General features: G+C 40.3%; 2 protein-coding genes across 3 annotated transcripts in view; one reads left to right on the top strand and one right to left on the bottom strand.

Annotated features, from left to right (window-relative positions):
- Window positions 1-1,845: 1,845 nt before the first annotated feature.
- LOC139952760 (uncharacterized) lies at window positions 1,846-19,455 on the bottom strand. The gene is made up of 7 exons (XM_071951985.1): window positions 19,226-19,455; window positions 12,558-12,701; window positions 8,992-9,257; window positions 8,508-8,586; window positions 5,946-6,086; window positions 5,035-5,128; window positions 1,846-3,417 (listed from the first exon to the last, which is right to left on the bottom strand). The coding sequence occupies exons 1-7, from the start codon at window positions 19,299-19,301 to the stop codon at window positions 2,142-2,144; spliced, it is 2,076 nt and encodes a 691-aa protein (XP_071808086.1). The 5' UTR covers window positions 19,302-19,455; the 3' UTR covers window positions 1,846-2,141.
- LOC139952762 (carbohydrate sulfotransferase 11-like) overlaps window positions 5,952-27,430 on the top strand; it is a 44,399-nt gene continuing 22,920 nt past the window's right edge. The window contains exon 1 of one of the 2 annotated variants that reach the window (XM_071951988.1): window positions 5,952-6,091. In XM_071951988.1, coding sequence (XP_071808089.1) covers window positions 6,074-6,091 — 18 coding nt within the window. In that variant the 5' untranslated portion in view covers window positions 5,952-6,073. Of the gene's footprint in view, window positions 6,092-22,883; window positions 23,018-27,430 lie in introns of those variants that run through there. The other variant, XM_071951989.1, reaches the window with a different exon arrangement.

Below are 27,430 nucleotides of genomic sequence, written 5' to 3'. Positions count from 1 at the left end.
AGGCCGTGGAATGTACAAGGTCACTCTTTAAAACATACATGTTCGCTTGGTCTTAAGCCATAGTCTGAACTAATTCTGACGGCATATAAAGTTTTCGAAAAAGTGAGTAAAACTTTACCTCAAAAGAGTTTCAAATCCATACTGGCATTGTTGCCATTCCTCCGTTCATGCGGTACAGCTTGACTTGGTGATTGCATCCACTCTATCTATAAGCTTCCATTATTGATAGACTGGTATTACACACACTACTTGTGTACCATCTGGAATAATGCAGCCAGTAAAGGTCGAGCAGGAGTACCAGCGAGAATTGCATTCCCGAATTTAAAAACCATCGGCAAAATTAAGCAAAATCTAAACCACTTAATAAATCCTCCATGTCTGTGTGGAAATTTGATGCAAACTTTACACACAAGAACAACTAAATGAAATTTAAAATAATGATCTGTACACCCCACTCATAAAGACCCGCTATCAACCCACCCTTCGGTGGTTATGACGTCATGCTATGACGTACGTATGACGCCGCCTAAACGTATTAATTGACGTCACGTTACGATGACCCATCATTTGAGTGACCTTTTTTTCTTCAAGAACCAATCTTGCGGTCGGAACAAAAATAAGAATGCGTTCAGGAAGAAGTCATGTAAAAAATCAAACAATATACACTCCATATTTCGTAAGCTCCTTCTTGTTTGTGTCTTGGCATAAGCGGGTTTTTTTCCTACAAGAAAAAAAATGTTCAAAAGACACAATTAACATGGGTTTCATGAGCATCTATCTTTAGATATCTATTTAAAACGTTGTGGGGATTGTATACTTGAGTCACAGTCTTAATGAAAACGCAAAGTCCATGCCTCACTTTGACCTGATCTTGGCCTTGGTGCCCTTTTAAAACCAGATGAAAGTGCCCTTGCAACAATTAGAAATGGCCTTGCCCTCTCAAAGATAAACTTCCAGGTCTGGGGACGTCGTAAAGTAAAGTCTGTCCAGAGCCAACGGCTCAATAGACCGGTGTTTATATCTAGTTTAGGTTCATGCCAGTACTCCATGCACTGTATTTTTATACAAAGACCACCGATATTGTTAATAATAATACCCTTACAATCTTCCCTTAATATTATACCCATATTTGTTCACCACAGACTCACTGGTTCTGTAAAATCAAACCTTACACAAAATATTTTGTATGTATGAAAGTTTTAGTATTCTTGTAGTTGTGTTTTTTTTTAATGAGCAATTTGGGAAAATTTAGTTTTTGTTGTGAAAGTTGTTCAACATTTGTACTTTCTGGTTACGAAACTTTTAGTGTCCCAAGATTTAAAATAAAAATAAATAAAGAAATACAATCTTTAAGTTGTTTATAATGCTGCACTGAATTGTCTACAAAATATATACATGTTTACAAGGAATTGTTTATGTACAAAAATGTCTTTTTACAAATTTATAAAAGATTAATATCAATCAAATATTGTAAGTTTACCAAGGTTACCAGTTCAATTCAAGAAGTAAAATGCTACTCCTCAATATTTGATCAGTATCCACTAAAAGTAACAAGTTCTTCTCTTAAAGGAACACGTTGCCTTGGATCGGACGAGTTGGTCTATAAAAAAGCGTTTGTAACCGTTTGTTATAAAATGCATATGATTGGAAAGATGTTTTAAAAGTAGAATACAATGATCCACACAAGTTTGCCTCGAAATTGCGTGGTTTTCCTTTTACTGTGCGAACTAACACGGTCGGCCAAATGGCCGACCGTGTTAGTCGACGAGGTAAAAGGAAAACCGTACAATTTCGAGGCATGTTTGTGTGGATCATTGTATTCTACTTTTACAGCATCTTTCTACCTAGATACATTTTATAACAAACGCTTTTCAAAGACCAACTCGACCGATCCAAGGCAACGTGTTCCTTTAACAATATTGACAAGAAATGTAAACTATTATTACACAAGTTCAAGGTGTTGTAGAGAAACTATAATTGCCTCACATGTTCTTTCACCCATCATAATCGGTAATTGGGCTTAGCCTAGTCTTGCTCGAAGCCGTCTATTCTCAATATGGACCCCCAAGGCCAAAGGAGCTAAGGGCCTAGGTCTAGTCCATAAGCTAGGAAGAGTTTTTTTAAATCGACCTGAGGTCGCTTTAGTCTAAATCTTCGTAATCATGGCTCGACTCTTTCCGTATGTTTTTCACATTTAATAACTGTGGTGTTTCGTAGTTCGTGCGAGCTTCCTCCGACATTGACCTTTCGAAGCTGGCGTCGGATACTGCATCCGGGTCAAGTGTGTGGTAAAGACCAGCGTCCTGTGGTTTGGCTGCTGGCGACTTGATTGGAGTCTGGTAATCAGACTGGTCGGGTGTTGTCGGTGTGGGGTAAAGACCAGCGTCCTGTGGTTTGGCTGCTGGCGACTTGATTGGAGTCTGGTAATCAGACTGGTCGGGTGTTGTCGGTAAGGGCACATTACTAACTCTCTCTGGGGTAGGTTTCACAGTGTGGTTGCTGGGGCAGCGGTTGAGCGAGCTGTAGTGTTCACCTGACGGGTTGACTGCTTGGAAGAATGGATTTGATTGGTGGTTGGTTGTCGGGGTGTCGTCACGTGACATGTCAGCATGCATAGACAACATGTCATATGAGGACAGCGAGACGCCGTCGCTCCCCTGAGACGGTGGCGCAGCCGTACTGTACAGAGATGCTATGTTGTAGTTGGATCCGATCGAGTGAATAGATGGCGAAGTGTAGTTGACGATACCGGGTGAGTGACGGGGCGGAAGGAGCGGCGATTTCCTCTCCAAGTTATCGTAAGTCGAGGACGGTTTCAAGAGGGCGATGTTCATGCTCGGAATGGAGCTGATGGATGACGTGCTACCGTCGATCACACTACACGTACCGGACATGAGGTCAGTGACCTCGTACGCAAAGGGACCATGGAGCGCCCTCCCTTGGTCGATGGATTCGTAGAAGTCGTTTCTTGGTGAGCCGCTCGTTGGTAGAGAATTGCTCCTGCTGAAGTTAGAATGCCTGCCGAGGAATCCTTGCTTCATACGGCCTCCCTTATCACTCAAGACTCTCTTCTCTTGGTCGTCCCCACCATCACCTGTCATTTCAATGGTCTCGTAGCACTCGAAGCTGCGTTTATTTGGCACCGTCTTGCTCCGTCCACGGTTGAGGAAAGGGATCTTGTTCGCCAGCCAGTGACTGTCGACCACCACGCCACTCTCGGAGCTCCGGGGTGACTGCCTACCGGCGTCGCTCTTCTCGAAGCCCACGGTCCGTTCCTCGTCCGAGAGGTACCGGACCGGGGCTTTCCTCTTGGTACCGTTGGTCGTTGGTTTGGCATCTGGTTTTGCGTGGATGGGACAGTTGTAGGCGGAGTTCAACAGGCTGACTGGTCTCTTTCGTAGTTTGACATTTCTTTTCCTGCAAAGTTACCGAGAGACATAACAAACATTGGATGAGACTTTGTTGTAAAAAAGGAGAAACATTTTGATAGTCAGCCACTCCTGTGAGTTAGCAAAACCAACACAATTCACTCGTAAAAAATGTCTGAAATTATAATAACTTCACTTTTCTTAAATGGATTGAAATGGTCTGATGATTAGCTTGAGACGTTAGAGATCAACTCGTCAAAGTAAATCAAGTTGTCAGACTTGACATTACTCGAACTAGGCCTACCCCAAGAAAGAGGAGGTTTCACGTCGAATCAACCCCATGTGTTGACGAACGTTTCCAGGCATTTTATTTCTCATGATTTGTCCTGATTTCAGGACTTTCCCAAAACCCCGAGACTTAAAAAATGTCTTGGAAGAAGTAAATGGCAGTCGCCGAAGTGAGCAAGAAAGGCCATTTAATTGTGTCCAAACTTTTAGTTTTGTGGTTCTGGACATGCATGGGTCTGTCAACCTCCTGAATTATAACATCTTGTAGTTTCTTGGTCTATACTGAGAAGAGCCCAAGCCCACACAATCCATTTGTGAGGAATGATCACATTCTCTAAATCTTCTCACAGACACACTGAAGTCAAAATTTAGAAATGTATTTCATGATCAACTTTAAAGCAACTTCAGTCCAGGGAATAAGTGATTAAAAAAACCTCACAATAATATGTATTTTGCGAGTCAATCTTGAAAACCTGAAACATTTCATAGATCCAGTTCCCAAAGAAAGTATCCTTAGGTTCTAAGAAGGTCCCCTTGCCTTGAAACCGCAAAGGGCGTGGTTCATTGCTCGGATCCCTCTCCAAGATCCGCCTGAACCAAATCGACTCCTGACTCCAGGAGTTAGGGGAACTCTGTTGAAGGGCCCGACTTCCGCTCCCTCTCCAATATTTATTTCCTGCTGGAAATTATAAATTTTCCAATTCCCTTTGCCTATCAGGGACAGTCATGCAGTATGTATCAGACCTCTACCATATAATCCAGATGGTTACCATGCATGTTGTATAGGACTCTAGGGTGGCTAGCACATTATTGGCAATAGGGACGTGTGTTTTAAACCGGTGTTTGAAACATAGAAAGCAGAACACTTCAAACAGCACAGACGTCTTGCTCACAGAATTCAGCGACCATTTTTATGCACAAGCCTGGCATTTCATCTATGAAAGGGCAGCCCATTTTCATTTTACTATCTGAAGGTCAATTGGAAACATTTGAAGGGGCACCAAGGCCAAGACCAGTGGCAACGGAGGTCATGCCCCCCCCCCCCCCGATGGCCTGAATGTAATTCCATCCAGGCCTGTATACAACCCAAAATACATACCCATATTGTTGCATATCTCGCAGTATTCACAGTTAGTTTAATAGTCAACTTGAAAAGGTATTTCCCTAGGTTTTTTTTTTTTCTCTGAATGGAATTTTAACTTATGTATATAATAGTAAACATTTTATTTTATTTTATTGGTTGTAGATATATACGTAAGCCTGGTGAGGTTAAGTTTTGTCAGTGTTAATAATTGTAGCTTTAAAACTGCCAAACTTATCTGTAGCGATAACTAGACATGCCACGCGCCAGCACCTTTAAGAAAAGATAACAACTTACGCCCTTCTTCTCCAGATGACACAATGGATCGTGACACTGACCACAAATAACACGAAAGTAACCGTGAAGATGATTATTGCTAGCATCATTGTACCTGTAAAGACAAAGAAAAAATCATGATGCAAATTACTTCCCGGAACAAATGCTTGGGTACTAAAAACGAGAAGAAATGATTCTGGGCAGAGAGGAGCCCGGGGTCGATTTCACAAAGATAGTCCTACTTAGGACTTTAGTCCTTCTTACTCTTTATAGGAACAGTCCCAGAGAGGAGCCCGGGGTCGATTTCACAAAGATAGTCCTACTTAGGACTTTAGTCCCTCTTACTCTTTATAGGAACAGTCCCAGAGAGGAGCCCGGGGTCGATTTCACAAAGATAGTCCTACTTAGGACTTTAGTCCCTCTTACTCTTTAAAGGAACAGTCCCAGAGAGGAGCCCGGGTCGATTTCACAAAGATAGTCCTACTTAGGACTTTAGTCCCTCTTAATCTTTATAGGAACAGTCCTAGGAATCATTAGGAGTCATTAAAACTTACGGCTAGTCCTAAGTTATGACGAGTAACTCGTCCTTGATCTTGAGATAAGACTGGTCAGCTTTCTCCGGAAGACGATCAGAGCATACTGATCGAAACGTCGAATTGAAACCAACGGTTCTTTTAAGAGCCACCCCAACTCATTTTGAAATAGTCATTACATGGTGTTACCGCAAACCTTTCCATAAAAGACTAGTTTCAACTCTTTGTGAAATCCAACCCTGACCCTGGCCATAATGAGCTTAATTGGCCACCATAAAATAGTACGTGAAAGTATTTTTAGGCCATTTTTAAAGCATAACTTTAGACGGGAAATGTTTAAGTTTATACTGGAAATGATTAATTCATGATTAAACTCTGAAAAAAATGACTTGTCTTTACCAGTTGGTTGGTTGTGAACTCCATCGGTCGGCATGGTCATTTGAGGTGGCTTTTCCCTGTTCATATCTGGTCCTCCACCGCCAAAAGGTACGGAGTCTATCGTGACTGGTGTTGTCAGTTTGGAAACAATGGTGCTGCTCTCTGATGTAAGTACAAAGTAACACAATAAATAAATAAATAAATAAATAGGTAAACAAGTAAATAAATTACCTTCTAGTTTAGAAATGTGTGTCATGTTTGAAAACAACTTCTAAAGAAATCAGTTATTCTGACAGGTGAACCCTGATTTCTTTTGATAAAGAGATGTTTTGCTCCTTTTTTCCCCTGACGTTTCGACTCGTGTTTTCAATGTTGTCAAGGGTGAAGTATTCTCCATGCATCAGTCTCTTATATAGGAATGTTTTTGCTCTCTTTGTTTTTCTGAAGAACCAAATCGTTCACCCACTCCAACAGGCCAGTGACATTTCATGACCTTAAAAAATGTATGTTTTTGGCTTTTGAAAAGGCACCAAATAGACTTCTCCCCAGTTCGCCCAACCCCCATCTTTTTATTTTCCACTTTCCTCTCCAGCACATTGCAAGTTTACTATTTTGTTATAAACGCTTCTTGGTACGTCACATGTTTTCCTGATGCTCGTTGATTTTGTGTTGCCAAATTACATCGGTTTCGTGTTGGGTACCATGAAATGTCGCAGCCAATGGCGGGACAGACGCACGTGTTTAAAAATTAAAGAATGGGATGTGTTTGAAATGTTCTTCAAGAATTATAGTGACAGAAAACTATCAAAATTGAAAATGAAGTAATAGCTCTACTACAACATTATGACATCTTCAACAATAAAGTTACTATGAGGGATGTTGTTGACGTCATTACGTTAATGTATTGTCCGTCTGGTTTGGCTTAAAGAAAGTAGGGAAAACGCATGTCAGACGCGTTTTTGTGACGCGCACGTATGACATAACGAAACCAAACACAAAGTGTTGCTGGAAAAGTCACCTTAGGGCTGTGAACTTTGGTTTGGCATGAAATAACACGGAAGAACGTGTTACGGTTAACACTGTATGAAAACAAGACTGCCTTGCCCGCAAAGGTTAAGTAAAGAACAGTTGGTTAAAGTTTGGCATTTTGAAGCTACGCCCCGATCGTTCTTTTCCACGAAGATTGCTTTGATGTGCTATTCTTGGCGAGCTTCAAAGAGCATTTTTTTTCTGGGTGATAGGCTGCCCAAAGCTGGCCACAAAAGCCACTTGGATTTCCAGTAAAGCACCGAGGATTTTGGTACAACCTTAGTGTTTTTATAACAAATGACAGCATAATGTAAAGGGCTTCACAGTTTCTATGTTCATTTTTTGTTTAGCCTTCGAGAAAGACCATGCTGGGTCGAAACATCAGACCAATTACTTTTTGTTTTATACCATCGGCCCTTTGGGTTGGTAAGTTGTTTGCAACAGCTACTTCTATTTTCTCTACTTTGATTTATTTAAAATGGAGAAACATATTTATTAATATGAATATTAACATACTAATTACCAGAACGCTCATATTGATCGCATGGCCACGTGGAAAAATGGCGTCGAGATCAGTTTTCAAAGTTGGAGAAGCCAGAGTTCAAACCAAGGTGGCTGAAATCAACCTACTGAGGGCGGTTGTGTCATTACAGCTTCGATTTGGTTACATAGTTAAAATGGGATCGAGTGTGGTGGACATTGGTGGCCAATCGAATACAGAACTTCGTCACCACTCGTTTTCGTTCGGTGATGTTCGGTCATGTGGCAGGCTATTTATAATTTCAGCCTCGTTTCGATCAATCAGCCTCATTTTGGGTACATTATTTTGAATGGGGTAAACAAGATGGCTGCGCCAGAATTGAGATCCATACCGAACGGCCGAATAGCACAAAACTCTGCTAAGCACAGACAAATTATGCTTAACAGATATTGGTTACCACCTGAAATACTGTGCATGCTCCATGATTTCTTATGGCTCACTGCAGTTTTCTGCTTGGTAATATGCTCAGCTAAGCAGATCGACTCCAGATGTTGGACCATAATAAAGTAGCTCAAATTACAGCTGACTTATGCTATGCCAAAACGGAAGAGCAACTTGTTTCGGGTGGAAACAGTCAGTCAGGTTGTTGGGCTTGCTGCCCATAGACCTCCTGGTATAGGGATGTCTGATTGCCCACTTAGCACACAGATCAGATTAAGAGAACTGTTTGATATTTTGACTATAAGGGAAGTACCCTGTAGGCCCTTGTTTCCTCATGGGGTTCGAAATCTCATAATCATGTATGGTTAATCTAAAGGAAAGATAGATCATTTGTTTGTACCCGTGTGTAAGCGCTGTATTCTCAGTCCTTCCACGAGTTCTGTGAACATGATCAACTTCTCAGGAGTATTGGCATTGCTGTGTGGACTTTATACTTCAGTCGATGAGCTTTCAAACCGAAACTAGTATTTATGTTTAACGTGCATTATTTGGGTCACGGATTTCTTAAACAAACCCGAAGGGTGCATGACTACTGCTTTGTAACACTTTTTTCAAGTGGTTATAAATTATACCTTTTCTGTTTCCGTATAACAAGATATCATCCAGTGCGATGTTGCTGTGGTTGGCCGAATGGACACCTTCAAAAATAACCTGCAGGACAAAAAAGGAAACTTTTACTTATTTTGTTATCATAAGTATGCCCATAGATTTAAAGGTATCTCGATGTACAGTAAAGAATGGAAGACAAACTATGTGTCAAAGGAGTTGTAGTTCTGATGAACGAGCCAGGGGTCTCAACCTCGACGTTTCAAGCAGTGTACTTTATTGGTCTTCATGAGAGAGAAGACGAACACTGACACAGCACAGAATTCGAAACATCCAGACTTATGGAACCTCTAGGTTTTTGTTTTCGTAAACTCAATATCTGTCAGGAGGCGGTTTTTGTGTTCTCCATACTGTTAGCAATCATCGATTCCTAAATCAGTGCCATCTGAAATCCGAGTCTGTATTATCAATCTTTGACCCATGACCCTTGACCTTTGACCAGGGACTCACCTTGAAAGGGCCGCTGCATTTGACCGTTTTCTCGGTCCGCACCCAACTGCTCATCACGGGCCCGGATGGACCGGAAGTCCAAATCCTGTCCATGTTGTCGCCACAGTTAATGTCCACGTTCAGCACGTTTCCCGGGGCTCCCCACGAGAAGTGGTAGAAGGAAAGCACGCCCTCACCGTTTGGAAGAGTCAAGTTTCCCGTTGTTAGTTTTGGCGCGAATGTGGATGCGATCAAATTAGTTTTTGAGGCACTGAACACGTACTTCCCTGTTGAAAAAAAAAGTGGTTGAAAACTGTCATAAATATCAAATTATTTGATAACTGCACAAAAATGTTTGCGGTACTGGTGAGAATCATCGAGTACTTCTTCATGAGTTGTTTTTCATATCGTCAATGAATATTATGCTAATCTTCACGAAGAGTGTCTGTTCACGTTATGTGCATTACTGGTAATCACATGCATTCTAGTCTTGGTACCAGACGTCATTGTTCATCATCACCCAACTATCGCTATACATGCCTATGGTTTTAGCAAGCCAATATGAACGTCTTGCACTCAGCCCACATTCATTCATGTTGCATGGAGCGCTCATCCACAAATGTTGGAGCATCCCTTGACGAGTTAAGGGAAATTGGTGATTGATGTAGACGCCCGTATGGCTGCTGTCTTGTCATCTATCATCCGGGTATCCGGATACCCGTCTAAAACGACCCCTACCTCAACTCTCCACCTGTCGAACTCAATAGCATTCATGTAAGACTTCTACAAGTCTAAAATGGTGGGGTGTGTATTCAAATCACAATGGCAGGCCCGCGTGTCCAAGAACATGGATACAATGGCGCGTTAATCTGTATAGGTCTTCCGTATAGAGATACCACCCTAAGGACTTATACATGTCTATAAAGGTGGCACGGGTGCGCACATCAGTGACTTTTTATTTATGATTGTTGTAGACCACTGATCTCTTTTATATTATGTGACTGTTTTGGTGTTTCAAAATGGCGTCCGTGGTGACTTCCAGTGAACGCACTGAATCCGCTATCCAGTCAATATAATTATATATATCAGTGGTGTAGACCCGCACCATTATCTTTACATACGTTTTTACTTTCAAAATGGCAGACTCTGGGGGAGCTGCGCCAGCTTGTGACTTCAAGGCAAAGGTTTTTATACACGGGAAACACAGACAAGATGGCCGCGGTAAACATTGAACCAGTGACGTCACTTTAAAGTTAGCCTATTCATCGCACTTTTGTTTCTGCATGTTATTGTTGGTGCTAATCTATGATCCCACGTTGTACCATTGTATGCGTAGACTGTGACCGAAGGCGTTTATGTGTCTGAATGTAGCCGCCCCCTTCTTTGTTATTTTTTTACTATTTGCCACGCCTCTAGCATCAGTCATTGGGACACCCACGTCATCACCACAAGCTCTATCACATAGAATACCACGCAATTCTCGTGTGAATTTGATTTGTTTGTTCCCATCTATAGCCTTAATGAGAGAAATTACAAAATGTTGCATTTCAACGGGTCCATTTTTACGAAACTTGAACAGTCTATGTAAAGGAAGCAGGATTGGATCTCAAAACCAATTGAAAACAATAAAATGTACCTTAATTTTGACACAGTATATGGGGACCGTTAACTAGCGATCCCTCGATGGAAAGATCGTCTGGAGAGGAGGCTGACTAAGCTTAGATTCCATGAAAGGTGCACATTAGTACAGTGTCAAATTGCGGTCACATAACGAGTCATCCTAATCAGTGACTTTAGTTTGGAATTTGTGGACTGGTACTTTGCTCTTGTTAAGGACAAAGCGGTTCTGCATTATTTAAGGGCACATTGTTCAATGAGTGATTTAGAAATTTTACGGGAGAATTTCAAGGGGCACCAAGGCAATAAAAGGGGCATAGTGGAATTAGTAGTTTATAATCTAAAGGCCTGGTACTTTTTTCTTGTAAAGGGAAAGTTGTTTTTTCATTGTTTAACGGCAATTCAGTAAAGGACATAAGAATTTATAATGTGGAATTCCAAGGGCCACCGAGGCAGTGACAGGGGGCATGATGAACTTGCCTTTATGGTACCTTTGTGTAATATAGATGGCATAGTTTTATCTCAGGCCAAGGCAAGTTTTGCATTTTTCAAGGGCACTTCAATTAATAAGAAAGGTCACCGAGTAAAACATGGTAAAATTAACATAATCTCGTTCATGAATCCGTAGGGAAGAATGCTGTATCAAGTCTGACCAGACGTGAACTGCGATTGCATCAAACGTCAACGTACCACAAGATCCCGCGAGGGTTCAGATTTGCTCGTATAGGTTCCGGGCCATAGGATAAAAATGATGTGTTGTCTGTAATTATTTTTATATAGAAATTACTCTTTGCCTGAGCAGTTTTATGAAATTTTGACTCTGCACTTTGAACATTGAGGCAGTTGCCTCATTTGATGTGTCAGTCCTGTTTCTATCAATGTAAAAGCGAAGTCAGTTTTTGTTATCGTTGGAAACAAAACAAAAAGGTGTGAATTGGGTCCACGGGATTACCTCTGTAAGTTGTCTTCGAGAAAATTCATTTGGTCCAACTTGTTCTTGGGATTTACGTTGGTGTCTCACAGAGCATGTAGACACAAAGTTTTTCCGGGCCTTTGAGCGGGCCGAGGCTTTTCGCTTTGCGCGCGCACAGAACTCTCTCCACCGCCGCCAACACTTAATGTTTAAAGTTGGAGAGCATTGGATACGCCCGACAAAGTGATCGGGTAAAGGGAAGACCGCCAACTTTGTTCTTGTTTTGTGCATTTTTATGCCCAAAATACTCCAAGGTTTGAAAGAATCGCATGTTCAGACAGGCAAATTTAAACCGGCTGTCCACACATCGACGAGTCACACAACTGGATGTCGACCGTTGATATAAAGGATAGCTGTCGCTGATTCAGTTTTGGTATTACTAGAGATTATAATTATGATCTATGGTATTACCCAGTGACGGTCATTGTGACTCAGTTGTAAACAAGTTGCCCATCAAAAATTAATTCCTTCCAAGATGAATTTATTCCTTGATCAATATTGTGGTTATCTTTTTCAAGATGATTGGAGTTTGTTCCATCTTGCTCTTTATGCCTTTGTTTGCTTCGTGTGCAATGTTAAATAGCTGTGGGTAGCAATGATTTATTTGACATTATAAGCCCATCTATAGAACTGTATTTTGTTAAGTTTTTAAATATGTTTTGTTTAGTTGCTAAGGGGAGTGTATTTTGTGTGGGGTGCGCCTGGCGAGCTGTGCGTCATGTTGGAATTGTAAACTCGCCCACACGGGCCCAAATTCTCTGAACTGCCTAAGCAAAAAAAGTAGCTAAGCACAACCAAATTTAGCTTATCCGAATCAATGTTAAGCAATGTGAGACGTTTGGGGCCACAAGGTGCTAGCAGACTATCCCAGGTAAATCCACTGTCTTCGGTAATGTGCGCACGCTCAGAACTATGTAAACAATGGACATTGACCTTGTAAGTCTGCTGCCACCAAGCGTTCCAAAGTCTCCCATTTGTCCCAGTGATCTTCACTCACCATAGTCAGTGCCCCACGTATGGTCCGCAGCAGGACCCTGTCTCGCCAGAAGAACTGATTCATCTTTGATATTCCAGGAGACTGTCATGGCGTGGTAGAACAAACCACACTCTTTGCTTTCATCAAAAGTACAGGAATAAATAACTGCAAGGAAAAAAATATTATAACAAAAATAATGTAATTTAAAATTGTCATGAAATCAAAACCTAATTTGCAATTTTGTAATCCGCACTACGAAATTGCAAATACCCATTGTGCAAGCGCTAGCTGTTGAATGAGTTACATGCTGGTCTAGCTAGGGATCAAACTTTATTGCTAGCTAGATCCACATGCACCTCAATCAACGCCTACAGCGCACGTACCGATTATTGTCGATAAGGTCTATATGAGATTTTGTTCGTTTTAATCTATTCAAAATAAGGGAATCCTTAAAAAATAATTAGGAAACTAAAATGTTATTCTCAACAGAAAAACAAATTATGATCCGGAGCCCGTGGGGCTTGACCCATTTCGGGATCAATATGACTCTGACCTGAATATGTGTGTCAGGGATCAATCAGACATAGAATTCGAGATGCCTGTCCCATAGATGGTATGACGTAGGCATGATACTTCACGGAGGCAACGAAGGCGATTGCCTCCATGCCCCCTGGTCATTGCCTTGGTGCCCTTGCAATGCTCTCAGTAAAAACTTACAATTTTCTCATATAGGGTGCCCTTTACCAAGGAGAAAATGCCTTGGTGCCCTTGCTCTAATCAAAAACGAAGCAAACAGACCTGATGACGTCATCAGGAAATTGTGCTGTCGCCACACCTTTTCAGCTAATTAAATAGTGGAGATATTCTGCTCTTTTTGTGTGATAATTTCTCTCTCAATTAGGAGGGTTCGTGCGACCTTTTGGGGTGTCCAAATCGAACGAAGTTTTTGATGAGGATGTACGTCAGTACGGAAAGGCTATTCCTGCCGAGCAGCAGTGAAACACAAATGAGAAGAGCAGATTTAGGCCTTTTACAAATATAAATGGGGTCACAATTTCAGGCATGCATGTTTCGTTTGTTAAGGTGCTAAACCACCAAGGAATTTTCTAGTAGTCAAAGGGCATCCTATGAGGAATTGTAAATTTCTACTGGAGCATTTCAATGGCACCAAGGCAATGGCCAGGGGGCATGGAGGCAATCACCTTCGTTGCCTCAGTGAAGTATCAGGCCGGCAAGTAAAATGAGCAGTATTAATCAAATATATCCGATTCTATTTGACAACAAAGGAACTTTTTTATTAAACAACTTAAAATTAATGGGGCTGGCGGAACAAAAAAGGCTGTTGCATGCGTCATAAGGGTGGAACTAATAGCCGTCGTGGTCAAAGACTAACGGAAATGGACAGAAACACAATGTCAAATCCATTTTGGTTTATGTTTATTGTTGTCTAAATGGCAACGTGGAATTTATTGCAGTATTATGATAGTTGTTGTTATGTGGCGCTGTTAACCTTGGGTGAAGAGCGAAACAGGAAAACTTGTGGAAATATGCATATTTTGTTTGCCGAGGACGAGTGGGTTTGATGAATGTATTGTGATGAAGCGGGGTTGGTTCAATGTTAAGGGGAAGGTAGTCTTGTCATAAAAGGTCCCTTCAATGTCGTAAAGTCTTTTGTAGCCTACAGAAAGAATGTGAACATAGACTGCGTGTTTAGCAATCCGCAATGGAAGAAGGGTCGTATGTAATAGTTCATTGCGTCGTAGTTTCTTCAGACCCTGACACATTCAGTAATGTTTCTCTTCCATGAATAAAAAAGATAAACAAAAAGGGAAAACAAATTTTCAGAAAACTTAACTTCAATATTATTTCTTGCAATAATGATTGCCAAAAGATCTGAAATCTGATCGTGTTTTTCTGCCTTTTTAATGAATTTCAATACAGTATTTCAAGTCCACGCCGGGAAAAAATTACAAGAACATGCACCAATTTACCGTTTTGTTTTTTGGTTTTTTGTAAATCTCGGCACCGAAACACTGATTAATCTCCATGTTTTCAACATAACAATCACAAAATATTTTTTTTTCCACAGAGTTTAGTTTTGATGTTGGACATTCCAAAACGAAACTATGAAACAGAACATTTTGCAGTTGATGAAGAAGTGGAGCGGGGTCTTTTGACACTTATACATTACTCTAGTCATATTCCAGGAAACTTTGTAGAACGTGAGGTCAGAATAGCCGTAAGGTATATACGGCCATGAACTTGTTGTATATAAAAAACAAACACCAAACCACAAAAGTTCCTTTTTGTATCATTTTCCAAAGTGAAACTAGAGGTACGTGAGGGCAGCGGAGGATAGGTCCTATGGTTTCGCAATACCTCTCACAAAAATGTGTCTGTATGTATACCGTTATTGCCCGAAAACAATTATTACAGTAAACAGTTATTAACAATGTATATGTATATTCCACATGATATTTATTTCCTGGCAGGAAAGATACAATGGTAAAAACTATGAGAAATCATACATTTAGTGTGATAACTTCCACATAAATTCAACAGCTCCAACGACTGAACAAGTTTTTAGATTCCGAGTTCCTTCAAAAAAGTTTATACAGATCAGACATTGAGTGCAATATTTAATATTCTGTTTTATTCCACTGTACTGAGCTGTGTACAAATCATGTCTGCATGAAGTACAGGCCATGAGCCCCCGCCCCCCCCCCCCACCCCCACCCCCACCCTCCCCAATTCTATCAATTTAAATGAACCTAATAAAAGTACTCCATATTCATTAGATTCTCCTGCTGGAGTATCTTAATTACACATAGTTAGGGAGGACGGTTTAACTGTTTGTGTGCTTAAGCAGAAATTTGACCCATGTGAGAGTTGGGTAACTGCTATAGGGCAAATTTTATTTTATTTTATAGACTCCGTTTTATATCAGTAGACAGCCAGGCACCTGGTGCACATAATCTTGAATTGATGGGACATATTAGTCAGGGACCTATTCAGCCAGTTCCCAGACGCCCGTTTTGCATAAAAAGTAGCGTAAAATCTCCTATAGCAATGTGACAGCCTGGCACCTGGTGCGCATAATTTTGAATTGATGGGACATAAGTCAGGGACCTATTCAGCCAATACCCAGACGCCCATTTACATACAAAAGTAACGTAAAATCTCAAGGTTCTAACCCAGACTTTTATGACAAAATCCTCATCGTCTTCGACTAGAAATTGAAGTGGCATTCTTGAATAATGCACAGGATATGAGCTATGGTGACATGGATGCACGGGAATTGATCTAGGCTAGATAGAGCGTGTCCACCTGGTAAACTTCCCCCGGGGGATCGGGGGTTTGTCTACCCCTATGTCTACCAAAAAGTCACCAACGTCTGTTCTCTTCTCGGAGGACGTACAACTCATCTTTACACCAACTTTACTCTTAAATTTAAAGGGTGGTAGTTTGTTAATTGGAACCCAGTCACCCACTATTTGTTTCAATCTTATAACTGTAGATTTTAATGTGCAAATTTCGTTTGAAAACTGTAGCAGCATTTTTGAGATACCGCCGAAAATCCAGAGCGATTCCACCCAGAACGAAAATCCCTAAATTGAATACACAATCTGAGAAGCGTTACTGACAGTGACGCGTCTCTGACTCAAATTTTGTGGGATAAAACTTATACGTTTGTCCATAGCCACATTAATTCAAAGTGAAATGATTCTCAAATTGTCAGTATTTATATTTAAGACCCAGACAACTTTCTTGGAACCCTTTAATAGATGCACATTAAAGGGCCTCGCCCTGTTGTGAAACCAAAGCGATGAAAAGATATTGTAGTTTCGATTCCGGTCTTAGTGAAGGCGTTTAGTCCTACTCAAGTTAATTGCTGTATTCCTGTTTCTCTTCGAATCTTAAAGGGACTATTATATTCCTGTTTCTCTTCGAATCTTAAAGGGACTATTATATTATTGTTTCAGTGAATACAACGCAACCATACTTTGAGAAATCTTGGAATTAACGTCGTCCCGTTTTAATTGGAGGGTATACTGTTGGTGATCAGTTAAAAAAGTAATGACCATACCGACTTTGGTTTAAGAAACACTACATAATAGTAGTCTATGACATTTTGAGAAACAACTCCCTTCAAAGGAATTTAGTTTTTAGATAGAGGGATTTAAAAACATTTCTGTGAAACATATTTGCATGAACCGTCCCTCAGTTCGTGTACTCAAAGAACGGAATATTCTTCCTGCGTGGACATGCCCCTCCAGGTTGTCGACAAAGTCTTTAAAAAAACTCTACCACTTTTTAAAATGAAGTTTAAAAAGGCTGCTTTGCCATTAAGACATAAGACGTAAGAACCTTGAAGTAAATTTGAGCAATATAAGCATAGAATTTATATATCATAAATGATTGTTTTTTCCAAATTCTCTTCTATCCAGGAATCGACCTTATGCAATTGAGGTCACAAGAAGAGGTCACCTTCCCTCGGGTCGGAGGTCAAAAGCAGGTCGTTCATTGGCCTATGCTGTGCGATGCGCAAACCAAACGAGGTGTCGTCTGGACAACGTGAGTACATTAAGTTCTATATTTCATGAAAAAAAACAAAGGCTATCATTGACCGAGAGTCGTGCGCTGCGCGTACACACGCGTGCATATTACTTCCAAGATGGCGGTCAATGACGTCATGTGCAATCCTTCCACACACTAGTAACGGACCACTTGCCGGAAATTGACTTGGCTCATTGAAAATAATGGGGGATTTCCTCGCGTCTCATGAGGAGTACCCTTGGTGAAGGGATAATTAAAAAACAACTCTCACTGTATTTAGGTTTTCTCAATGGCCACCATTTTACTTAGTAAACAGTAAATTTAACACACTATTTCACAAACCCTCCCCTTCCAATATTCTCACCCTCTCACCCAAGACGTGTCCTTTGATCAATCTAATACCCACACGCGTCCTCCACGTGATCGTTGGTACCTGTTTTTATAAAGGTACGAACACCATAGGCGATTCCCTAAAATAATGTAGGAGTTGAATCATCATCCAAAAAAGCTATTTGTGACATCTCTATAAACGTCTGAGAGGTTTTTCTGCATCATAAAGGGAACCCTCTATCGGCAAGGGATGATGACATGGGCGTGGCCATAGAGTTTTTGGATTGAGGGGGTCGACATCCCATAATTATTGTTCCCAGTCTCCACTTTGAGCACCAAATTATTCATTAGTTCAAGTACTCAGTGTCCAGAACATTTCTCCTTCACACATGTTGTCACTTGTATCAAAAACAATTCCCAGCATTCATTTCCTCATTTTGATTTGACAAGAGAGAAGAGTAAAAATAACAACACGAAGGAAGAAGATTTTAAAAAAACTTTAAAAAAAAACAGATATGTGATTTTTTTTTTGACAAACAAGAAAACAAAGAGTTTGAAGGAGCATAACAAAAAACAACTAACATACACATTCCTTTAAAAACTACATTGGATATCTTTTAAAGATCTGAATCAGGAGGAAATTTGCCAACCTTTTTATAAAAAGGAGCATTATTTTGGACCGACTCATTGACGCATCATTTGCACGTCCCTGGATATGACTGTATGATTAATGTGTCGAGATCTCCATGTGATTCACAGCCGCTAATGTTAGCATTTTTGCTTCCACGGTGAAAAACGGAAGCCACAAACACCGGCTCATAAACGTCCACCCGTGACATCCAGCTTCCCCATTACAGGTTGGTTCAACTGGGTGTCTTTTGGGCTAAGTGTTGCCCAGACGGGTGTCTATGTGTGTATTGCAATTAATTTTCAGACCGAAAACCAAACATAGGACTCTCTTTTTTTTTTACCCAGGGTGCACCAACACTAATATAATCAGATCTTTATTTTAAGGGTGTGACAGAAAATGGAGTAATTGCTCCCTGCATTGCATCCTTACTAAGCTCTCTGGCTTTTCATATTATCACCAATCAACTTTAAAAGCTATATTAATATCATATACATGGCCCTTTATTGTCAGGCTTAATTGATGAATTACTACATTAGGAAAAGCAATGGCTGATATTATCATAGACTATAAAGCAAGACACGGAAAGATTCAAATGAACCCAAAATAAATCTGACATTTACAGGGACGTTTTAGTCTCACACCTCTGGGATTGGTAATTTGATTAAATGATGACCTAATCAAAAGAAACAAGTGTAACACTGATTATGCATAAAAAGGCACCGGACACCTTTGGTAATTTTCAAAGACTTGGTATATCCCAACATGTTATGCATCAAATAACAAATCTGTGAAAATTTGGACTCAATTGGTCATCGAAGTTGCAAGAGAATATTGAAATAAAAACACCCTTGTCGCACAGATTTGTTTTCTTTCAGATGCATAATAAAAGGCTTCAGGCCTGAAATATTCAATTATTTGAGTTGAAATCACCTCTTTCTCAAAAACTATATTTAGAGGGAGCCGTTTCTCACAATTTTGTATACTATCAACAGCTCTCGATTTCTCGTTCCCGCAGTTAATTTTTTCCTCTGACAATTGTGCTTGGCTAATTACTAGGAGTGCTAATGCCTTTAAGGGAAAGTTCCACATGTCACCCACACACACTCGAATGTTTCTCTTGGCATTTAAGGTACATGTTAATCAAGACAAAAATAGAAACACTGTCACTAACCTTCATTTACTGCGTCCGTAAGTTGAATCCAACACACAAGCAGTGTAATGTACACTTGCCTCTTTAGTAAATCCATGGTCCCAAGTTTCCTATAGCTTTAATTTGAGATGTTTAGTTCGTTCCGTAAAGTGGATACTGCTGTTGATTATAGTGTTGCACTTGTCATAACAATAATGTGAAATCGGTGTGCCTTAAATACCACTCTCGGGTTGTGGACGTTTTTGTGCTGTAATGGAGTTTGCACGCTTTAGACCGTTGCGTGTTGCCGCCCACGCGTGCCGTTCTTTCACCTACGCACAGTATGAGCACAAAACTTTTTGTACGTCATTTATAAAGGGGGAGTCACAATGTAGAACGGCCAGTCCAGATAAAGTTTATGTTTACCGTCCACAAAAAGTGCCAATCAAAAGTTCGTCGATAGGGTTTGGTTTATAGAAAGGTTATCGGTAACACATGATAATCTCTAAATGAAATGGGGTGGTTCTGAAAAGAACTGTTGGTTTCAACTCGACGTTTCGATCAGTATGCTCTGATCGTCACTGGATATTTAAGTTTTTTGAGAAAGGCTTTGGTGGTTTGTGCGAACCCCGAATACTGTTGTTGCGTTAGTTTGGTGTAGTTTAGACCATGCTTAGACTAAAAGGACATTATTGCCTGCTCTATGGTGTACGCAAAGCTTGCCACCTTATTTATATTATTCCGAGTTGTTAAAGCACACTTTTTACTAACACAATTGTGTATTATACAAGTCTAATTAAAGTGTTGCATTCAAGGTACTAACAAAAGCAAAAAGCTGATGTCATCAACGGGTACTTTCCGGGTACGTTCCCGGAACCAAAATACAAGTTGAGTTATTGTGAATGTGTACTCATGGCTGGCCAGTGGCCTATGCGCAGGCGCGTTAGGGGTGCCTTTATTGCTGTAATCCACTGTTTTGTGTTACCTGGCAACTGATGCGTGTCCAGTAGGCGGCACAGTCAAGGGCAAGGGCTGATTGACCTCGAGTGATGGTGTGTTGTTACAGAGAATCATCCCAAAAGGGAAGGGTTGTGATTAATTGTGAACATGTCTAAAAACTAAAGCCATTGTGGTTTGCACCTAATAACGAAGCCAGTATGAATTGGAGTGTGTAGCTATCATGATTAATTTGAGACTTTTTTCCCCGTTCCAACTCGATCCACTTCATGTATGGGCCGTTGAGGGCGTATGGTATGGTATTTATATGTAACCAGGGTTATAATATTAATTTGGCGAGGAAACGGCGTCTGCTTTTTTACCCCGTTAAAATTGTACAATGATCTCTGTCAATATTGCATGCTCTTTTATTTTGTTTTCAAAATATATTTATTAAGCTTTAGATTGTTACTTTATTATTTAGAATATATTTATTAATATTTCTGTCCAACAGTTTATTTAGAGACTTTTTTCTCTATTCCCACTCGAACCACTTCTTGCATGGGCCGTTGGGGGCGTGTATATATATTTATGAAACGGGAATTAGTTTCAACTTAAAGTGTGCTCATAAAATGTATGATGCTTCTGCTGTTGCTGCCGCATGCTGTGGCTCAGCAGTTGCTTCTGTTGTTTATAATTTGTTGTTGTTCTGTTTTTTGTTGGTTTGTTTTAAGCGACGTCCCCGTTTGTGTTGACTTATTTTTATTCAAAATTTGTTTATTCAGCTTTAGATTAAGATTTCTTTAGATTTCTTTAATAATAAAAATATAAAAAAAACTAGACCTGATTGCATTTGCGCACAAATACAGAGCTGTTTCGTTAACAACATTTTCAAATTTCTCATCTGAAACTGACATTTTAATAAACAAAGCAGTTATGACCAATCCTGGCCGCGTCACGTGACCCCCGATAACGTCATTGATCTGAAACTTCACACAAATGATGCCTGCCTGCTGACAGTAAAGGTGTATGTAAAATTTGAAGTGATTACACTAAACTTCACCACACACATCTTCAAAAAGTCCGTTTTAAGGAGTTTTCAACCTGCCGCTAGTGGGCGCTGTTGCGTTTAGTTATGTCATCGATATTTGTTTTGAACTGCCCACCCTTGCTAGACACTATCATCGTTAAACCATGGAGGCTACCTCCATGGTTAAACCAACTTCGTAACTTTTGCACATTTGAATTAGAGGGCACTTCCGGTTTCGACTGGAAGTAGAGGTCATGTGAGGTCACGCATACAAAATAAAATTAAGACCTAATTTATCCCTACCCAATCCCGCAAACAAAAACCTGCGGTCTCTTGTGGCTGATTTGATATAGATTTTCAAAGATTTAAATAAAACACCTTTAAGAGGACGTCACGTGACCGGTGATGACGTCATCATGACGAATTTCTTTTAGGACCCTCGTTGTACCAATGCCCTTCATCACTGAAAGTTTTATTGCAATTGCTCTTTAGGAACCATGCAAAAACATGCGAGTACTAAATAATCCTGAAACAACCAAATAAAAAAACGAACAAAAACAATAGCTGTTTCGCTGCGCTGCGCTACGAAACACACAAAAAATCTTTTTCGCAGAATATTTATTTATTTAAAATTTGTGTGTTGGCCTAATTGTATACTTTTATTCGTTATTACTATTTTTTAGACGTAAGGAACCTATTGCTACTTTTCAGAGACTTTACTTTGTTATCTTTTTGGCCCTATAAGGTAACTGGATAAAATTGAAAGTACTATAACAACAAACAGCAAAAAAAGCACGATTTAATTAAACAAAGATGGGCACGAATATAGATTACGTCAACACAAGCAGATGTGGCAGAGCGTTTTGTGTGTGTCTAGATCGATGGGGTATAAAATGTAAAAAAAAAAGAAACAAATATAAATGCTCCTGTGCTTCATCCCCCCCCAATCTCTGACCGAGTTAGGGGTCTTTGGATAAAATTGTTGGGTTAATTTCTTTCGTGTCCACATTTCATTCAAAACACAAATCTCATTCAAATTCACGCATTCCCCCCATTCCGCTCAAACCAGAATTTCTGTTTATCTTTTAATGCATTCAATTTCATTTTTGTGGACATATGATTTCGATTTTCTCGGCCGGCTTCGTTTTGGTCATTCTGTTTCAATCGTTAAAGGGCATTCAAGACTTCACTTGGACAATGCTTTAATAGGTTGAATTTCTACTACATATTTGATGAAATTAAATGGTTGTCCAGCCTTTAGTGCCGGCTTTCACAAAATAGAGTATCGCATCCTAATGAAATTGAATAATCTTATATTTTGACCAGAAAATGGCAATACTGATGAAATTGAATTAAAGACAGTGTACACTATTGGTAATTGTCAAAGATTTGTCTTCACAGTTGGTGTATCTCACCATATGCATAAAATAACTAACCAGTGAAAAATTCAGCTCAATCGGTCGTCGAAGTTGCGAGATAATAATGAAAGAAAAAACACCCCTGTCACACGAAGCTGTGTGCTTTCAGATGCTTGATTTCGAGACCTCAAATTCAAAATCTGAGGTCTCGAAATCAAATTCGTGGAAAACTACTTATTTCTCGAAAACTACGTCACTTCAGAGGGAGCTGTTTCATTTATACTATCAACCTCTCCCCATTACTCGTTACCAAGTAAGGTTTTATGCTAATAATTATTTTGAGTAATAACCAACAGTGTCCGTGCCTATAGAACACGGTCTCGATAATTGTTTTTACCCTGCAAACTCGGAACATCTGCTCAACCAGAATCAACACTCACTGTTTCCAAAGCCAACATAAATCATTCATTCTTACTCCGATCATCCGGCTGACAGGAGGCGTATTCTCAGGTAGGAATAATTCTGCTATTTTAGTATTTCAAAATAAATCTACCACAAACTTTCTAGGACAAATTATATAGTTTCAGGTCATGAACTTCGCTCTTGAAGGGGCACAGAAATTTTCCGGTGGTAAGGGGCACTTCGGATTTGTATCGGAACTGTGCAAAGGGCACCACGGCAAAAGCACTTACCGGAGAATAAATGTATGTGCCCTTCGAAGAGAGAAGATGAAGACCTGAACTGTTGTGTGGGAGTCTGCCTCATATATATGTATATATATTTATAACACCCCTTGCAAAGATTCTGCCTGCTCATTGGTTTAGAGCGCGTCACATGACATGTCTTAGTTTTGCTACACGACGGCCGTCGGTTTGCCATGCGCTAGTCCGAAGACTAGCACATGGCGCCGTGCGCTAGTCCGACAGACTAGCACACGGCGTGCAGTACCCAGACGTCCGTTGCGTGTACATGGCGTTCCACAGGGTTCTATTCTTGGCCCACTCCTCTTTCTGCTCTATATTAATGATCTGCATTCTTCTTCTTCCCTTCTGTCTTTTACGCTCTTTGCAGATGACACAACTATTGCTTTCTCTGACTCCAATCCGGCTAAATCATTAAATATTATGAATGCCGAACTTCTTAAAGTCTCTTCCTGGTTTAAAGCCAACAAACTTTCTCTCAATGAACACAAAACTAAGTTCATGCTCTTCAGTAAATCCTCTCATCTCTCAGAAGATATTCCTATTCTTCGTATCGACAATAATCCTATCCTTCAAGTTCACTCCACTAATTTTCTAGGTGTCATTATTGATGATCAACTCTCCTGGTCTGAACACATCTCTTCCATTACTAAAACCATTTCCCGCAACACTGGTGTAATGTCTAGACTTCGTGCTTTTCTTCCTCCCAAATCTTTGGTATTACTTTATAATACCCTCATTCTTCCATATCTTAACTATTGTAATATCATCTGGGCACAAGTTTCTAAAAACAAACTCCATTCATTATTAACCACTCAAAAAAGGGCCATCAGGATATGCACCTTATCGCATCCCCGAGAGCACACCGCACCTCTTTTCGCACAGTTACACTCACTAGCACTTGCAGGCATTAATAAACTTCATACGGGTATCTTCATGTACAAATTCACCCACAACCTTTTACCCACCTCCTTTCGTTCATTCTTTACCTTTGTCCGTGATACTCATGGGTACTCTACCAGAACACATAACAAATCACACCTTTATGTGCCATTCACCTGCTCATCATTCCACTTAAAAACACTTCGTTTCTTTGGGCCGCGTCTTTGGAATGGTTTAAGCCAGTCGATTAGATCACAATCATCTGTGGGTCGATTTAAACGCGCCTATAAAAGAGCTCTCCTCTCCCAGTATTTGACATAGTTTGCCTTCTCTCTCTCATTTTACTTTTGCCTAAGTCGTCAGCAAACGCTTTTTTATTATTTCTCGATTTCTTATTCTTATTGTTATTATTGGTAGTATTATTATTATTATCATTGTTATTATTATTGTGCAATTAGTGTTCTCATCATTGTTGTCTTCATCATGTCTGTCTTTGTTCGTTTTGTCAGTCCGTTCGTTCTTGTCCCCGTTTATTGTCTGTCCCCAGGCATCCCTACATAAGCCTCGGCTTCCAGATGATGCCCCCATACTCTATGTATTTATTTTTTCTCACCCTCAATAAATAGCTTTGTTTATTGGTTATTCCTTAAAAACATTGTTTGTACTCTGTTTTCATGAAGTATGGAAATAAATATCAGTTTGAATGAATGAAAAGGATCATAAATTAATAGTCTGTAACCATTTCGGATTGCACGACACTACATGCAACACAGTAAGTAAAAGTGTTTGCAATCTGTATTCGCATCGTCCGTGGATTGTAGCATTCAGGTCTGTAACTTAATAATAATAGTACAGTATTTAGAAATGTTTGGGGTGTTATAAAACAAATATTGACTGCTTTTACTCGTGCAATGGTTAAAAACTATGACTCCCTCGGTGATCCCCGGAGCGTTCTATTTTCCCTCGGCTTCGCCTCGGGAAAACAGAACGCTACGGGGATCACCTCGGGAGTCATAGTTTTAACCATAGCACTCGAAGCAGTCAATATTTGTATAATATATATGGTGGGAGCCAGCATAGGGCTCGATAGCTCAGTTGGTAGAGCGCCGGCGCGTTAAACCGGAGGACGTTGGTTCAAATCACGCTCTAGTCAATTTTTCTTTTGTTCGATCCTAAATCATTTAAAAATGTACCCAGTCAGTTTCCCTTGTCGTTTATTATTTGATATATATATATATCAATCATAGTGTCAATGATGTTGAACTTCTGGTGATTGAAGCTTGCAATGGTGATGACACACAGAATCACACTGGATTCACCAACTCAAGACAGTCAAACCCTTTGGACTTAACATAAACACTGGTGTTAAATAACTTCTCATTAACCTCCACTTCACTTCGGCCTAAGAACTTATATGTTGTATATATTCTGTACATAAAGTATAAATTAATCTTGTTTAAAGTTGTTTTTATAAATTCATCACTGTAACTATCTGATGTAAGTAACCCCCCCCCCCTTTTTTCCACAGGTCCCTCATACCTATTTTTAAAATCATCATACCTTTGATCTTGCTATTCTTATTAATTGACCATTGTTAGTTGCATCATGATGCAACTTGCTCTCTAATCCTACCCTTTCATGTCTCCCTGCATTGTTGTCGAACAATACATTTACCACTTTTATGGCCCAGTAACCCATCCTTTCATTCTTAACATCCTTTGTCCTCGCCACTTCACTCCTATTGGTTCATAGCCACGAATATTGTCTCTGAAATAGAAACTTTGATTGGCTGTTATTTTCCCGCTTCTTTCTGGATCCTTTCCTTAATCCCTTTCCCCCTCTCTTTTTCTATAAATGGATATGTATTTGTTTGTACTTGTTTTATGCCTCTGAAGAAGGTCCGGATTGGATCGAAAGCTAAGGCCATCTACCCTATTCATTATATATATATATATATTATATATACAAGGAAACACCTTGTATCCAGGGGACACAGCAAACGTAGGGTCCAACTTGCTATCAACAGGGCTCTCAACGTACCTCGTCATACTCTGTTGACTAACACGGGAGCTAAAAAAGCTCCGACCAATAGAGTTGCTTTGGTCACCACCTTCCACCCCAAACTACCCAAACTTCCCTCAATTCTCAATAATAACATGCCTATACTTCACTCCTCTAGCAGCTTATACTCAGCAATCCCTAAGGTTCCCATGGTTGCATTCCGCCGCCCTAAGAACCTTGGTGACATACTAGTCAGGGCCAAACTTCCCCCAGGTACAGTCCAAACACAACCCCGACAGATATACTGGGCTGTCACAAATGTACCCGTTCCAAATGCAAAACGTGTCTGCACATTAAGCCCTCACCTAAGGTGAAGAGTCATACCACTGGCTCTTCATACAACATCAAGACCGACTCTGAATGTAGCACGTCTAATGTAGTCTATGTCATATCATGTAAGAGATGTGGGCTACAATATGTGGGAGAGACTAAGACCAAACTTAGTCTTCGCTTTGCGAATCATGTCTCTTGTTGAAATAGGAAACTAATGTATTATGGCCTTGAACTTATTGAAAATGTTTTTAAGGGAGCGTCTCAAAAGTCGGGCACGTTCCTAGCGCAAAAGAACATTCCTGCGGGCATATGCCCTCAGGATCGCAACATCATGACATTAGGAACGTTCTAACATGAGATTGGACGCGGTCACGCATTTGGAACGATCCAAAAGATCGCTCTGGCGGTCCAAAGGACCGGTCCAAGTAAAGCGGCGGGGATACTCTTGCGATCCAAAAAGAACACTACTGGTAATTGTCAAAGACTAGTCTTCACAGTTGGTGTATCTCAACATGCATACAATTAGACCGTGGGATGATGCTCCAAATTCTGCTTTTCAGTGCTCTACCCTACACAACTACTTACATTTGGTCTCAAAATTTGAAGAAAATTCAACTGACCACCCCAAAAAAGTCGTCAAGCACAAAACTCGCACAGTATAGATTTATTCGCGAAATGAAGCACAATAATACAGCGAGAATAAATGGCTGAACGTGCAACAAAAAAATAGATGACTTATAAGCTCGGCCAATCATAGCGCATATGACATGCATGCGGATGTGTGGACCAATGAAAGAGCTTTTTTCGAAGTCCTGTGGTTTCGTGGCCCTTTTCAAAACGACGGCGTGTGCGTTGGATTCAGCTTCAGGCTCACTTATCTCGTCTGAAGCCCTGACTAAGCGCGTACGCAAAGCACGCACAATTGCCAAAACAACCGCGGGCCAAGCTAGCATCCGGAGCCGAAGCCGTGCATGTGTCGAGAAGGGTTTCAGAAAGATGTCGTCTA

This window comes from Asterias amurensis, chromosome 20, assembly GCF_032118995.1.
Source record: "Asterias amurensis chromosome 20, ASM3211899v1".
NCBI classification, from domain to species: Eukaryota; Metazoa; Echinodermata; class Asteroidea; order Forcipulatida; family Asteriidae; genus Asterias; species Asterias amurensis.
The sequence above is the reverse complement of the archived record's forward strand: the minus strand, read 5'-3'. Positions and strand labels throughout refer to the sequence as shown.